Source organism: Typopeltis vanoorti, chromosome 10 (genome assembly GCF_054136105.1).
Source record: "Typopeltis vanoorti isolate ZY-2024b chromosome 10, IOZ_Tvanoo_1.0, whole genome shotgun sequence".
Lineage (NCBI taxonomy): Eukaryota > Metazoa > Arthropoda > Arachnida > Uropygi > Thelyphonidae > Typopeltis > Typopeltis vanoorti.
The window spans coordinates 102625084-102639298 of NC_143558.1; the positions used below are offsets into that span (position 1 = coordinate 102625084).

The following is a 14215-nucleotide window of genomic DNA, read 5'->3' on the forward strand; positions in this document are numbered from 1 at the left end:
CCGACAAGTTTCATTAGTCGTCAGACTAACATCTTCAGGGGTAAAGATAACTAACAGTTTAAAGCACAAACTATAAGAAATTACGAAAAAACAAGTTCATTTATTGGTATTATGAACATCAAAAAAGTTCGTTAAAAAAACTAATAACAGATCTATACAACCGTTAATACGTGTTAGCTGGAAACAATGCTATTTGATGTCGTGTTCTGTGGTTCACTTTCACTCTGTCCGAGGTCTGAACTGGGTAAATTTTTAATAAACACTGACCAAACTTTATTTAAAATCAAACCTTGATTTTTGTTGCATTGCGTAAGAATTTTAATCATATTTGCTGCCTCTTTGAATTTTCTTGTGAAACAGTTTTTATTAATGTAGGACATGCTTGTTCTGTCCCAGAGTACATCATGACCAGTAGAAGCTGTGTGAAATGAGCCAGACTTATTTTCTCTCTTTTTTTGTACATCCTTTTGATGTTCGCTCATGTGGATTTCTCCTGATCTCCCCGTCTGGCCTATGTAGCAGATGCCACAGGAACAGCGAATATTATAAACTCCTCGTTTTTTCATTAGGTGATGTGAAGGTTTCGGAGGATGAAGAGATTTTGATATTTTTTCAAGTGGCAGGAAAGTCACTTTTATGTGTACTTGTAGAGAAGTTTTTGCTAATTTATCTGTTACATTTTTGATATAAGGAGGGTGACTGCGTTCTTGAAGTCTTGTTTATTTAAGTTTCTTGTAGGTGCTGTATTGAGAATTTTCTTAATTGTCTTAGTTTTGAAACTGTTCAGTTGTAGGATCTCTGTTAACCAATTAAAAATCAGAAAGTGGTCGTTTTTCTGCCAATTTTTTTATTCTTTATTTTCTTTATACACAAAAGAACATTAACAAATCTTGGAAAAAAACACAAAAAATGTCTCTTTTTGCAAAAAAAGGTTAACCAAACTGCATCTACTTCGCTAAACCGAGTTAATAAACAGTCAGTACACATGTATCTTGCTTCTTTGCGAATCCTTTTATTGTGTTCATTCCTTTTTCTTGAGCAGAGGAAACACTGGCAAGTTGGATTTTCTTTCTTTTCTGTTGGTGGTATGAAAGATGGAAAATGTTGTGCAGATAATCTCAGTTGTGGTGGGATATTTGATGGATGTCCACTTCTTGAAATGCTTGTAGAATTATATTTTTCAATGGAGAGTTCGATTATTTTGAGGCGAAAATCAAGTGAATCCATCTTACTGCTATATTTTTGGTAAAGCACGAAAGCGTTCCACAGTGCCAGGTCTAAGAGATGAAAGAAAATCTTTTTATAATACTTCTTGCCTCTCTTTCTGGGTACAACGTACGAAGACAGGTGTTGATCAACACGATCAACACCACCCATTGTATGGTTGTAATCCAACACAAGTTGTGGTTTTTTTATTCTTCCTTTGCACGTCTCTATATCTACCATTGATGTAGTGTGAATGGTAGAGATAAGGAAAATATCCTTCTTGTACTTCCATTTCATTACACACACTTTCCCTCTCTGAAAACCAATTACTTCTCCAGTTTTCAATTTTTTATTGTTCAATTCGCTGGGTTCTTCTTTTTGTGATACGTGTAATGTTCCATAAACATCAGGCTTATTTATTATTAATAGATCTGATAATCCAGGTGATTATAGAAATTGTCCATAGTCAAAGAATAACCTTTATTCAATAAAGGGTTTCATCAAAATCATCACTACTTGCGAAGACATTGGAAGATTGCTAAAATCTCTGTTCAGAATGGTATTCTTGCCAGTATAGATTATAAAATTATAGACATATCCACTTTGTGATTCACATAATAAGTATGTTTTTATGCCGAATCTGGCCCTTTTGAGAGGAATGTATTGCACCCATCCCAGACGACCTTTATAAAGCAATAAACTTTCGTCAGTAGTTACCAATTTCTCTGGCGTAATTGAATTGCCAAATTTTCTATTAAAATCTTCATAAATTGGCCAGATTTTGTTTAGTTTTGGGTGAGGGTGATTTGCTGGATCAAATTCATCATTATTTGAAAAATATAGAAATTGTTTTATGGCTCCGAAGCATTTCCTGCTCATACAATCCGGAAAAAATGGTGTATATAATAATGGATTTTTTTGTCCAATATTGACGGTATTCTGTGTTTCTTACTATACTTTGCAAAAGTACAAGCCAAAAATACTCTGATTTCATTTGGATTTGTGTCATACCAAGAAGTCTTTTCTTTACCAAGGGTACGACTCCTCGCATATCTATTTGTTTCATCCACAACACGTTGAATCAATTGATCATCAAAAAAAAGCTCGAAGAAATTTAGGCAGTTATAATCATGGACAAAGAATGTGCAAACACAAATGAAATAGCTGATACACGCTGTTGGCAATTTTTCTCGGCTGAAAGGAAATAGGCACAAAATTGTCTAACATGTATATTCGGTTGTATTTATATGTGAAAATATTCTATTATACTACAAATATTTTATTAAAAAAAATTCACATATGAATGTTTCACAAACATTCACGGTCACACGTATTAACTTGGGTGCGCGGAAAAAATTCACTTTCTTGGACCCAAGTTAATTCGGTTGAGTGCATTAAGGGGTTAAGTATTGTATTTCTTCTGTACTGGGGATGCTGTATGCTTTATCCCTTAAGACTATTATGAGGCCTATTTTTTGCTTGGGATGGTGGTGTGTGGTAGCATGAAGGAATCTTCCTATGTTTGTTGGATTTCTATAAATGGAGACCGATAATCTGTTTTTTCTTTCATTTATTTCTATAAGGATGTCTAGGAAAGGAAATTTTTTATTTTCTTCTAGTTGCAGAGTAAATTTTATGTTGGGATGTAATTTATTAAGATAGTCTTTAAATGCAGTCAGTTCTAGTGCTATTCCTGGCCAAATGATGAAGATATCGTCCACATAGCAGAGCCAAATTTTTGGTTTGATGTGTCAGTTTTTTTAGAACATTATTTTCAAAATTTTCCATATAGAGGTTTGCTAGAGCTGGTGAGAGAAGTGAACCCATTGCTAGTCCTTCTTTTTGTTCCCAGAGTTTGTCTTGGTAAAGGAAGAACGTGTTTTTTATGCAATGTTCGTAGAGCTGTACAATGTCCGGTGGGAAGAGATTTTCTGGGATGTTTACTATTTCATTTCTTGGAATCTTTGTGAAAAGGCTGACCACATCTAAACTCGCTAATATGTCTGAAAGATTGATGTGTATATCTTTTACTTTCTCTATGAAGTCTGTGCTGTTCTTAATGAACGATGGTGTTTTTCCTATATGTGGTAAAATCAAGTTTGTGAGGTGCTTTGCCAGATTTGAGGTAGGATAGTCCCTTCCATCTACTATCGATCTTAGTGGTATATCTCGTTTATAAATTTTGGGAACTCCATATATTCTAAGAACTATATATATATATATATATATATATATATATATATAGTGGGTGTTTTGATTATAAATTTCTTTTTAGTTCCTCAAACCAATCTGGTATATTCTTGATAAGTTCATTGGTTTTGTTGTGAGTTCCCCAACTGGGGGTCTCTGTCTAATGCTGTGTGGGTGTTGGAATCTTCAAAGAAGGCTTTTCATTTTTTTTTTTTTTTTTTGTTATAATCTTCTGAATTTAAAATCACTATTGCATTTCCTTTGTCTGCTTTTATTATGACTGTATTTTTGTCTGATTTGAGTTCATTAAGGGCTGCGAATTCTGTTTTTTGTAGATTTTTTGGTGGTAATTTGCGATTTAATAGTAATGCTGCACTTAGCACAGGAATAGCACTAGAACTGACTGCATTTAAAGACTATCTTAATAACTTACATGCTAACATAAAATTTACTCTGGAACTAGAAGAAAATAAAAAAAACTTCCTTTCCTAGACATCCTTATAGAAATAAATGAAAGAAAAAGCAGATTATTATTCTCCATTTATAGAAAGCCAACAAACAAGGAAAGATTCCTTCATGCTACCTCACACCACCATCCCAATCACAAAATAGGCCTCATAAAAACCTTAAGGGATAAAGCATACAGCATTCCCAGTACAGAAGAAATACAATACTTAACAGAGATCCTACAACTGAATGGTTTCAAAACTAAGACAATTAAGAAAATTCTCAATACAGCACCTACAAGAAACTTAAATAAACAAGACTTCAAGAACGCAGTCACCCTCCTTATATCAAAAATGTAACAGATAAATTAGCAAAAACTTCTCTACAAGTACAACATAAAAGTAATTTTCCTGCTGCTTGAAAAAATACCAAAATCTCTTCATCCTCCGAAACCTCCACATCACCCAATGAAAAAACCAGGAGTTTATAATATTCACTGTTCCTGTGGCGTCTGCTACTTAGGCCAGATGGGGAGATCAGGAGAAATCTGCATGAGCGAGCATCAAAAGGACGTACAAAAAAAAAGAGAAAAAAATAAGTCTGGCTTGGCATTTCACACAGCTTCTACTGGTCATGATGTACTCTGGGACAGAACAAGCATGTCCTACATTGATAAAAACTGTTTCACAAGAAAATTAAAAGAGGCAGCAAATATGATTAAAATTCCTACGCAATGCAATAAAAATCAAGGCTGGTCAGCGTGTATTAAAAATTTACCCAGTTCAGAACTTGGACAGAGTGAAAGTGAACCACAGAACACGACATCATATAGCATTGTTTCCAGCTAACACATATTAACGGTTGTGTAGATCTGTTATTCGGTTTTTTAACGAACTTTTTTGATGTTCATAATACCAATAAATGAACTTGTTTTTTCATAATTTCTTATAGTTTGTGCTTTAAACTGTTAGTTATCTTTACCCCTGAAGATGTTAATCTGACGACTAACGAAACTTGTTGGGTTTGTTTTTTAGTACTTGTTTAGTCTTTTTTAATAAAATGTGGTCACAAAACCAGAATGATTGGATTTCTCTTCATCTTCTTCATTATTCCTTTCTTCTTCTACAACTCTTTCATTTTGGAAAATCAAGTCTTGATCAGTCAGTTCACCTTCTTCGTGATCTGCTAATTCTATATCGGTAATATTGATTTCTAGATCCAGTTTTCTTTCAATTTCAACAATTTCTTCACCAATTTGTTTTAACATACTATGCTCATTGTACTCTTCGAGTGTTTCTTGCTGTAGTAACTTCTTCCGAATTCCTTGCAAAGATTGTTCTGATACTTCCTTCTATGAAGTTCCAGCGTTCTGGATACAATGATTAATGTCGTAATTTTTCAAAAAATGGTGTAATGTTATAGCATCGTTGTCCATTGCTGTTATTGCTTGAGAAAATGTAGTTTTCAATAATGTCTTGAATGTAGCAATTGAACCTTGATCCATAGGTTGAATCACAGCTGTTGTATTGGGCAGTAGATATATATCACATTTATATTTTCATTCATATCGCCAATGTGAAGATGATGTCCTGGATCATTGCCAAGCAGCAATAGAATTTTAAAAGGAATGTTTTTTTCAAGACAGTAGGCACATACTTCTCATATAAAACAAATTAAGAACCAGTCTTCGAATAAAACAATTGTCATCCAAGCCTTACTCCTGTAGTAACCGGCAACTTATTCTTGTCAATGTTTTTCGAGGCTTTGGGATTTTGTGAACGGTAAACAAGAAATGGTTTTAATTTAAAACCAGCAGCATTTCCTCCGAGAAGAAGCATAATCCTATCTTTAAATGCCTTAAAACCAGCCGCCAATGTAGCTTTTCTGTGAATGCAAGTTCGTTCTGGCATTTTTTTTTCCAGAACAGTCCGGTTTCATCTATGTTAAAAATCTACTGTAGCATATAACCTTCATCTTTTATCATCTCTTTCAAATTTTCTTGAAAATTTCAGCAGTTTCAAAATCGGAACTAGCAGCCTCTCCCGTTATTCGTATGTTATTTAAATCGGCTTTTGAATCGATAAAACCAACCTTTACTGTTAAATGTATGCTCGGCGTATTTATCTTCTTGTTGTTTCCTTAAATTGTCAAATAGGCTGTGTGCTTTTGTTTGAAACATAAATAAACTAAGAGGAATATTTTTGTTGATTTTATTGTCTATCCATATCATTAAAAGTGTCTCCATTTCATTACTCTTGTAGTAACTGGCAACTTATTCTTGTCAATGTTTTTCAAAGCTCTAGGGTTTTCTGGAGAAAACCCCAGAGCTTTTGGGCCTTCTCTTTTTTTTCGTTAAAATTGTACATTTCATATTAACTGTCCCTTTAGCTAGCCTCTATTATTCTTGATTTATCTTTTATAATTGTTGAAACATTTGAATGCGATAGTTTTCCTTCTCGTGCTATTTCACTGACTTTCTTTCCTTTGTCAAATGCTTTAATGACCTTCATTTTAACATCTAAACTTAAAGCTTTCCTTGCCTTATTTTTTATGTTGGAATTTTCATCAGTAGTATTACTTCTCTTACTGGACATGATAGGGTTACGACGAGATACAAAAATTGCAACAAGAGAAACGAACACTTCAACTGCTGGTTAGCAACTAACGTGCCAAAGGCTGTGATAAATTAGAAATGGGTGAATCATAGCAGCAGCTATTGCGTTTTGGTAATAGGCTTTGCTTGTTGACTAATGGCAACACTGCAATGCATATACAAAAGCAATATGATATATGTATGTATATGCTGGTGGCAAAGTTAAATTAGAGAATTTTTTATAATAATTTTTGGCTGTCGTAAGTGCGAATCGTCGTAAGTCGAGGACTACCTGTATTGTGTTCCTGATTATTACAATTTTACTTTGCTGAAATATTGGAAGTATTAATTAAATTTATTTTAATTAATATATTAGTCCGCATTGTAATTTCCTTAAAAATACAGTGATGAATAGCTAACATATAAGCTTTGCCACCAGACTAATGTACTACAAGTTTACAATTTTTAGTGGTTGGGATTCTTGTACATTACATAGATAGAAATTATTCAGTATAAAAATAGGAATAAGTATTCTTTTATTTTATATTGAATAATTTCAGTCTAACTTTACTGGAAACTAATAGACTTAAGATGAACTAGTTCAGCTTGAATTAGCTGAATTAGTTCAGGTATTCTTCTTCTCTTCCGTCTAAGACGGGTTGAGTCTTTCCTTGAGCACGATATTCCAATCTTCTCTAGTCCTTGCTGTTCGAAAAAGCTCCTTATATGTTCTGCATCCCGAAATGTTCTTTATTAATTTCAGCCAGGTAATTCTTGGTCTTCTTTTTTTCAGTTGGGAAAGTATTGATTAGGACTTTAGGAAGTCTGTCTGTGTCCATGCATACAGTGTGGCCAAACCATCTCAGTTGTTGTTTTCTAATTTTTTCTATTATTGTCTTTTTATAAAATAATTCTTGTTTGACTGTGCTGTTTGTTTTCTTTTCTATCCAACTTGTTCTGTTTATTTTTCTTAAGCATTTCATTTCAAATGCCACAGTTTTTTCTCCTCTCTTTTCTTAATTGTCTACGCTTCTGCTCCATAGATGACAGTTGGTATAATTATTGATTCATATAATTCAATTTTGGCTTGCTTGGCCAAAATCATATTTTCCCATGGTGGTCCATCCTATAGCTATTCTGTGGTTGATTGTTTCGAGTTCATCTATTGTTTCTGTTAGTTTTGATCCAAGATATATGAAGTTGTCTACTTGTTCTGTTTGTTCTCCATTTAGGGTGGTTGAAATAGTAGTTTTGTTCCTCCCAATTACATTAATTTTTTTCTTTTGTATATTTATTGTCATGTCATATGTTTTACAGGTTTTGTTTAGCTTGTTTATCAACCTTTGTAGTTCATTTGGGGTTCTTGCAATAAGGACAAGATCATCCGCATATTTGATATTATTTATGTTTAAACCATTGACATTGATTCCAGGTTCATTGTCTTTTGCCTTCTTTACAACTTCGTCTAGATATATGTTGAATTGGATCTCTGTGGGATCCAATTCAACAATTAATTATTGTATTTGTCTTAGAGTAATATTTTATCAGAAACTGTATTATATATTTATCTATTGCTTTTTCTAGTAGAACTTTAAGAAGGATTTCTCTATTGATGCTATCGAAAGCTTGTTTAAAGTCTTCAAAACAACAATATAGTTCTTTATGGTCTTCCCAGCTGAGCTCTGCTAGTTGGTGAAATGTGAAAATCTATTCTATTGTTGAATAGTTTCCTCGGAAACCAGCTTGTTCTATGCCTATCAGTTCTTTATAACTGTTTTTAATCTATTTTGTATAATTTTTATGAATATTTTATAGGTGTGGAAGAGTAAATTGATTGGTCTGTACTTTCTGTGGTCTCTTTGGTCTCCTTTCTTGTATATTGGGATGATCTTTCCATTTCTGCAGTCATTTGGAATCTCTCCTGTTTGTAGTATTTTACTGAATAGGGTTGTTAAATATTCTATTGATATGCTGTCTCCATATGACCACAGTTCAGTAGTATCAATGCCCGATGCTTTATTGTTTTTCATCTGTTTTATTGCATATCTAACTTCTTGTAAAATTTTTGGATGGTCATTATTTTCTTCTATTGTTAGCATTGTAGTTTTGTTTCCTTGGTGAAAGATAGTCTTAAAATGGTTTGACCAAATTTTTCTTATATCTTCAATATTCCCGGTTTCAGTCATCTTGTTGTTTATCATTGTTACTGCTTTTGCTGAGAATTCCTTTGTAATTTCTCTTATAGTGTCACGGAAGACTTTTAGGTTGTTTTGTTGGTATGCTTCTTGGCATTTCTTAGCTTTCTCTTCTAACCATTTTTCTTTGGCTTTTTTGCACAGGTTATCAACTTTATTTTTTAGTGCTCTGTATTTTTCTCTATTCTCTTTGTTGTTTTGTTGGTTTACAAGTATCTTGGCCTCTCTTTTTTCTTCTATTGTAGCTAGGATTTCTTGGGTTATCTAGTGTTTTTTTATTTTGGGTTTGGTACTTAGTGTCTTTTGCAATTGATAACACAGTTTCTTTTCCTTCTTCCCAGTATTTTCTGCTGTTCTGGAAGATGGAGGGTTTTAATTTCAAGCACATATATTCTAAAATTCGACTTCTGCTCGAGCTATCTTTTAGTTTTGATAGGTTGATGTTTTCTTCTTTTCTGATATTGTTTTTCCTGTTGAATTTTATCTTCACTTTGGTTAATATTTCATGGTCAGTGTTGAAATCAAAGCTTCTTAATGTTCGTACATTATTTAGTGATCTTTTCCATTGTTTGTTTATGATGATATAATCTATGCAGTTCTTTATATTACCATCTGGGGGTGTCCATGTATATTTATTATTAGGGCGTTGATAGAACAATGTGTTTGCAATCATTAGATCGTTTGCTTTACAGAAGTGGAGTAATTTTTCTCTTCTGTCGTTAAGCTCTCCGTATCCAAATTTCCCCATCACATCTATTTTGTCTGCTTTGAACTGTCCTATTTTAGCATTAAAATCTCCCATCACTATCATGAGTCTTCTGTTTTTGGAATTATCCATTTCCTGTAGTTCTTCATAGAAATTTTCTATTTTTTTCTCTGAGTGGTTACTGTCTGGCATATATATTTGGATTATTTTAATTGTTTGATCTTTTCCTTTCGCTTGAAATTTGGCTGTGATTATTCTCGGAGACACTGGTTTTATTTCAATTACTGAGTGTATAAGTTTCTTCTCAATTAATAATGCAACTCCTCTGTGTATGTTATCTTTTCTTCCTGAGAAGTATAGTCTTCCTTCTGGTAAATCCATCTCCCCACCAATGTGTGTCCGATAAACCTAAAATACTCCATTTCAGTCTTTTAAAATTTTCCAGGTTGGTATAATGATCTTATGTTGAGGGTGGCTACTTGTTTCACATCCTTTGCTGACTACATTGCTTCTGTGTGGTCTTCAAGTAGGTGCGTCAGCTGTCCCATACGCAGTAGCACTATCTCAGTTTGTAGACTTTCTCTAGCTCATGGAAGTTACTGGCATATTAATGTAGCCAGCTTGCCATGCCTCTGCTACATCCTTTGGTCCATGGCTCTTTATTCTTTATTCAGAGCAACCCGTTTGGGTTTCCCCAATCTGCCACCCAGGGGATGTGCCTGGTAGGAGTGTGGTCTCCCCAAAGAGTTCTGGTATTGCATATACTTTATACAAATATAATTGAAAATGAATATACTTTATTGTTTGATTTTTGCAGATATTTGCTAGTATTCTTTGCATATTTTCTGTTAGCAAGCTAATAACATATCACTTTGCTTAATAAGATAATTATATGATTATTTCTTTTAAAAATTACAGGTTGAAATGAGCAATAGTCAGTCGCACCTGCAAATTTTTAGTGCTTTAGTAGGTCTCCGAGAACAACCTGCTATTCGTTTAGGAATAATGGAGTATCCTTATGTTACAGAAAACATATTTTCTATGTTGAGGGTAAGGAAAGGATCACCAGGATACCTGATTGTTATGAACACAGGTGTAAATTCTACTGTTGTTAATTTTAGTGGAACAAGCAAATACCTTCCAGAATCAGCCAATCTGGAAATTAGGAGTAACAATATTGTTAGTGGTCCACTTGCCATTTCGGATAGGCCAAAAATTAAATTAAATGCTGTTTTGCTTGGTCCTAAACAAGCTGTTGTTTTTACTTTTGTACCTATTTTTGAGTAATTGTTTATAATAACATTAATTTTTTAAGCTATTTATGTCACTGGTGTATTTTTGCTTTCATTTCATATACAAATATTGCTTCAAGTAGAACTTTTGTTTGCTTATAATGCAAAGCATGTATTTATATCACTAGTAAATTTAATAAATATTTCAAGTAAGAAATTTTGAAATCAATGTTTGAGATTTCTACATAGAATTAACCTGAAATCTGTATGCATGTGAAAAAAATTCAGATGCAATTCAAAATGTGTTAGTTATCCAAAAAATAATGTGCATTCTCCATACATGCTACTATATAACATCTCTGGAATTAAGCACTATATTGAAATTCAAAAAAAAAATTTTTAAATATCAAAAAAATAAGCACAATATTCTGAAATTAAATCCAAAAGAAAATGTATTAGCATATTCATAACTGTTAACTGGTGTAATTCTTATGACTGCAGTCATGTTGGCAGCAATATCATATTTACAACTTTTCACTATTTAAGATTCTGTATTCTTCTGTGCTGGTAAAAAAAACTCAGACTTTTTGGAAATATTTGTAAAGTCCCTTTCCATTTGCTGTTTCAGTATATTCTTGTCAATATGATTTTAGTGCTTTCTCATTATCATAAATAACATGCTGTGTAAATGTTACAGTCAACTCACATTATAACAAATTACTGAAAAGTTCCGACTAATATGCTAAAAGAAATTCACTTCCACAAATTATCCACTATAACTGTTCCTGTGGTGCCTATGAATCTGCTAAAGTGGGAGTCATCTGTATCAGGAAATATCATATTTCTGCACCCTGTTGGATCTCACGGTCAACAGCTGAAATCTAGCTGACTTTTGAACTGACTAATTTTCATTTTTTTTTATATAAACTTCATGTTATTTTAGCATTATAAAGCTAGAATATACATCTAGAGGATCTTTAGAGCTCACAAAATGTGTAAGCTCTAAAGTAAAATGTGTGTGTGTGTGTGTGTGGGCAGTATGTATAAAACATGTCATAGTTTCCCTGAGTTGATTTTTGGCCATTTCCTGGTAAGCAGAACTCTGCAACATTTGCCACCTTATCATAGATGATATAAATAAATCTGACTATTCAGATGTGACATCTGAATTGTCATAAAAATGAAAGCCTTCAGAATGATGTATATATATATATACTTGCACCTCTCCCACACAATTCATTCATAAAGGCCGCATTATGGAAACAATACAAGAAAGACATTCCAAAGTAATGCACCCATTGTATAATTCTCGCTCAAATGATATGTCATTGAAATATGATTACTATTTTATTATTTCAAAAATGAAATAATAAAATAAGATAGTTTAAAGTTGGTATATTTTCATAAACTATTTTTTCAACATATTCTCCTTTTCCTTTCAATACATTTTTTACACTACATAATAATTTTTCAAAACTCTCATAATCATTTGAGAGAAGACATGAAAGAGTTGTTGGAAGAAGTGAGAGTGAAGAGTGAGAAAGTGGAAATCGTCATATTTTATTTTACTTCGATAATGATAAAAATTAATTAAGAAGAAGGGCTATGATGGCAAATGATTCAATGTGTAGGGCTGTGTAGAAGGAATGTATGCAAGTTTTTGGATGTGTGGAGTGAGTTTGAGGGAAGATTGGATTTGTATAATATAATAGCAATGGCCTACACTTGAATGCATCTTCAAAAACTAATAACTGGTATGACTAACACAGAGTTGGGGAAACTAAATTATAAAGTGAAAATGGTGAGAATGTGAGTGTAAGAATGACCATGTTATATAACTGTGTTAATGATGGGAATGAGCTTTATCATGGAAATGTTGACAAGGAGAGAATGATTTCGACTTTATGTTCATCTGGTTCAGACCCATCAAATGTGTACAGAGATGTCTACACGTATATAAGACACTAGAGAAGAATAGAGATCTGCAAGTTGTCCAACTGTGTCATGCAGACAAAAGTATACAAAAGAACATGTGGGTAGATTATTATGTCTGTACATGAATTCTAGGAGTATCAGAAACAAAGGGGATAGAGTTTGTTGCCTTTGTCAATATGTTGGGACCTCAGATTGCAGGCATTAGTGAGACCTGGCTATCAGAATCAGACATAATAACTGTTATTGAGTGTAAAGGGTACAGTATTTTTAGAAAGGATAGAGTGGATTAGGAGAGGTGGGTATGTGCTCCTAATGATATCACATGACTTGAATTCAGTTAGAGTTGAAACCTATGATTGTAGTACTTCTGCTAACAGTATTTCATGTGGCAGTGAGTTTCAAGCCATCTGGTGTGAGGTGGAATCTGGCAAGATCAATTACATAATGGGATGTTGTTACAGACCTGGTGGATCAGTTGCTAGTGATGAAGAAATGCATCACCAAATAGAACAGATGAGTGCGAAAAGAGTAATCAGACTTTAATTATGCAAATATTGATTGGGTAGCAGTAGAATCTCATATTCTACTACTTTATATTCTTTATTCTACTTCTGAGTCTTTTTCACTATCCTATGTTCCAGACCATCATCACTGGAATGCAACACCTCGCTACCGCGTTTGCCATGAAGAGCAGTCCATGGACATTCAGAATGGGGAATATGGGTAATCTTATGCTGTTTTCACAAGATGGGCAATACTGGATAGCCCAGTCAGAATCATTTAGCTCAGGGCTGTCCAGCCTTAGGTAATCCGAGGGCCGCATTAAAAAAAAAAAAATTATCCGAAGGCCGCATCACAATGCGTAGCTAGTAATTCGGTGGGCAGCAGCGACGCAGCCTCAATATCCGAAACAAATGAACAACACTAATCGTGTGCTCACATTCCCCCACAAGTGCCCTGAGCATGTTCGTTGGAACAAAACAGTGCAAGAACTCTTCCTTGACACTTCTAATATTTGAAAAACACATGGGTACATAGTGATGTAAACACACCAAATAAAATTACCAACATTGAGATTATCGATTAGTCATAGAATTAAAATATCTAATACGCATTCCATTCAGATTATTTTATTTTTTTGCTTGTGAAAATCAAAACCCACAGGCAGGCTGCACATAATCGCACCGAAGGCTGCATCCGGCTTGCGGTAGTGCTTTGGACAGCCCTGATTTAGCTGGTGGACTTACCTGCAAGAGTCAACAGTTTATTGGTAACTCTCCTTTACCAATATTCTGGGGACAGGGCCAAAGACTTGTGGTAGTGCCAACATTACATATATGTATATGCATTATGGAAATACTAAGTTAATACTGATACTAATATCCACTGGTTTCAACTTTTACTGATGTCTCGTCAGTGGAAGCCATACCCAGAAAAGGTATGGAAGTTGAAGTAATGAGAAGCTGCATCACTTATTATTAAATACTCTGGATTAGAGATAGTTTTGGAAATTTATTTATTTTTTTTATTTGGTAATAAATTACATTAAACTTGAGAAATATTATATTCTTTTTTCATCCATTATCCAAATGAGTGGTCGGTGTATTTAGTGCTTGTGTAAAAGTGGTGATTTTTATCTGTTTTATTGTGTTTTTTCCATAGAAAATTAGTGTTTTATATTTAAACAGATTTCGTGTTTTTAGAGTATTTA

The 14215-nt window shown here is 33.5% G+C and overlaps 1 protein-coding gene across 1 annotated transcript in view; it reads left to right on the plus strand.

Moving 5' to 3' along the window:
- Positions 1-11165, plus strand: part of LOC150102641 (maltase A2-like) — a 146764-nt gene extending 135599 nt beyond the window's left edge. Inside the window, exon 10 of the mRNA XM_090398623.1 lies at positions 10256-11165. Coding sequence (XP_090254749.1) covers positions 10256-10624 — 369 coding nt within the window. The 3' untranslated portion in view covers positions 10625-11165. The remainder of the gene's footprint in view (positions 1-10255) is intronic.
- The last annotated feature ends 3050 nt before the right edge of the window (positions 11166-14215 follow it).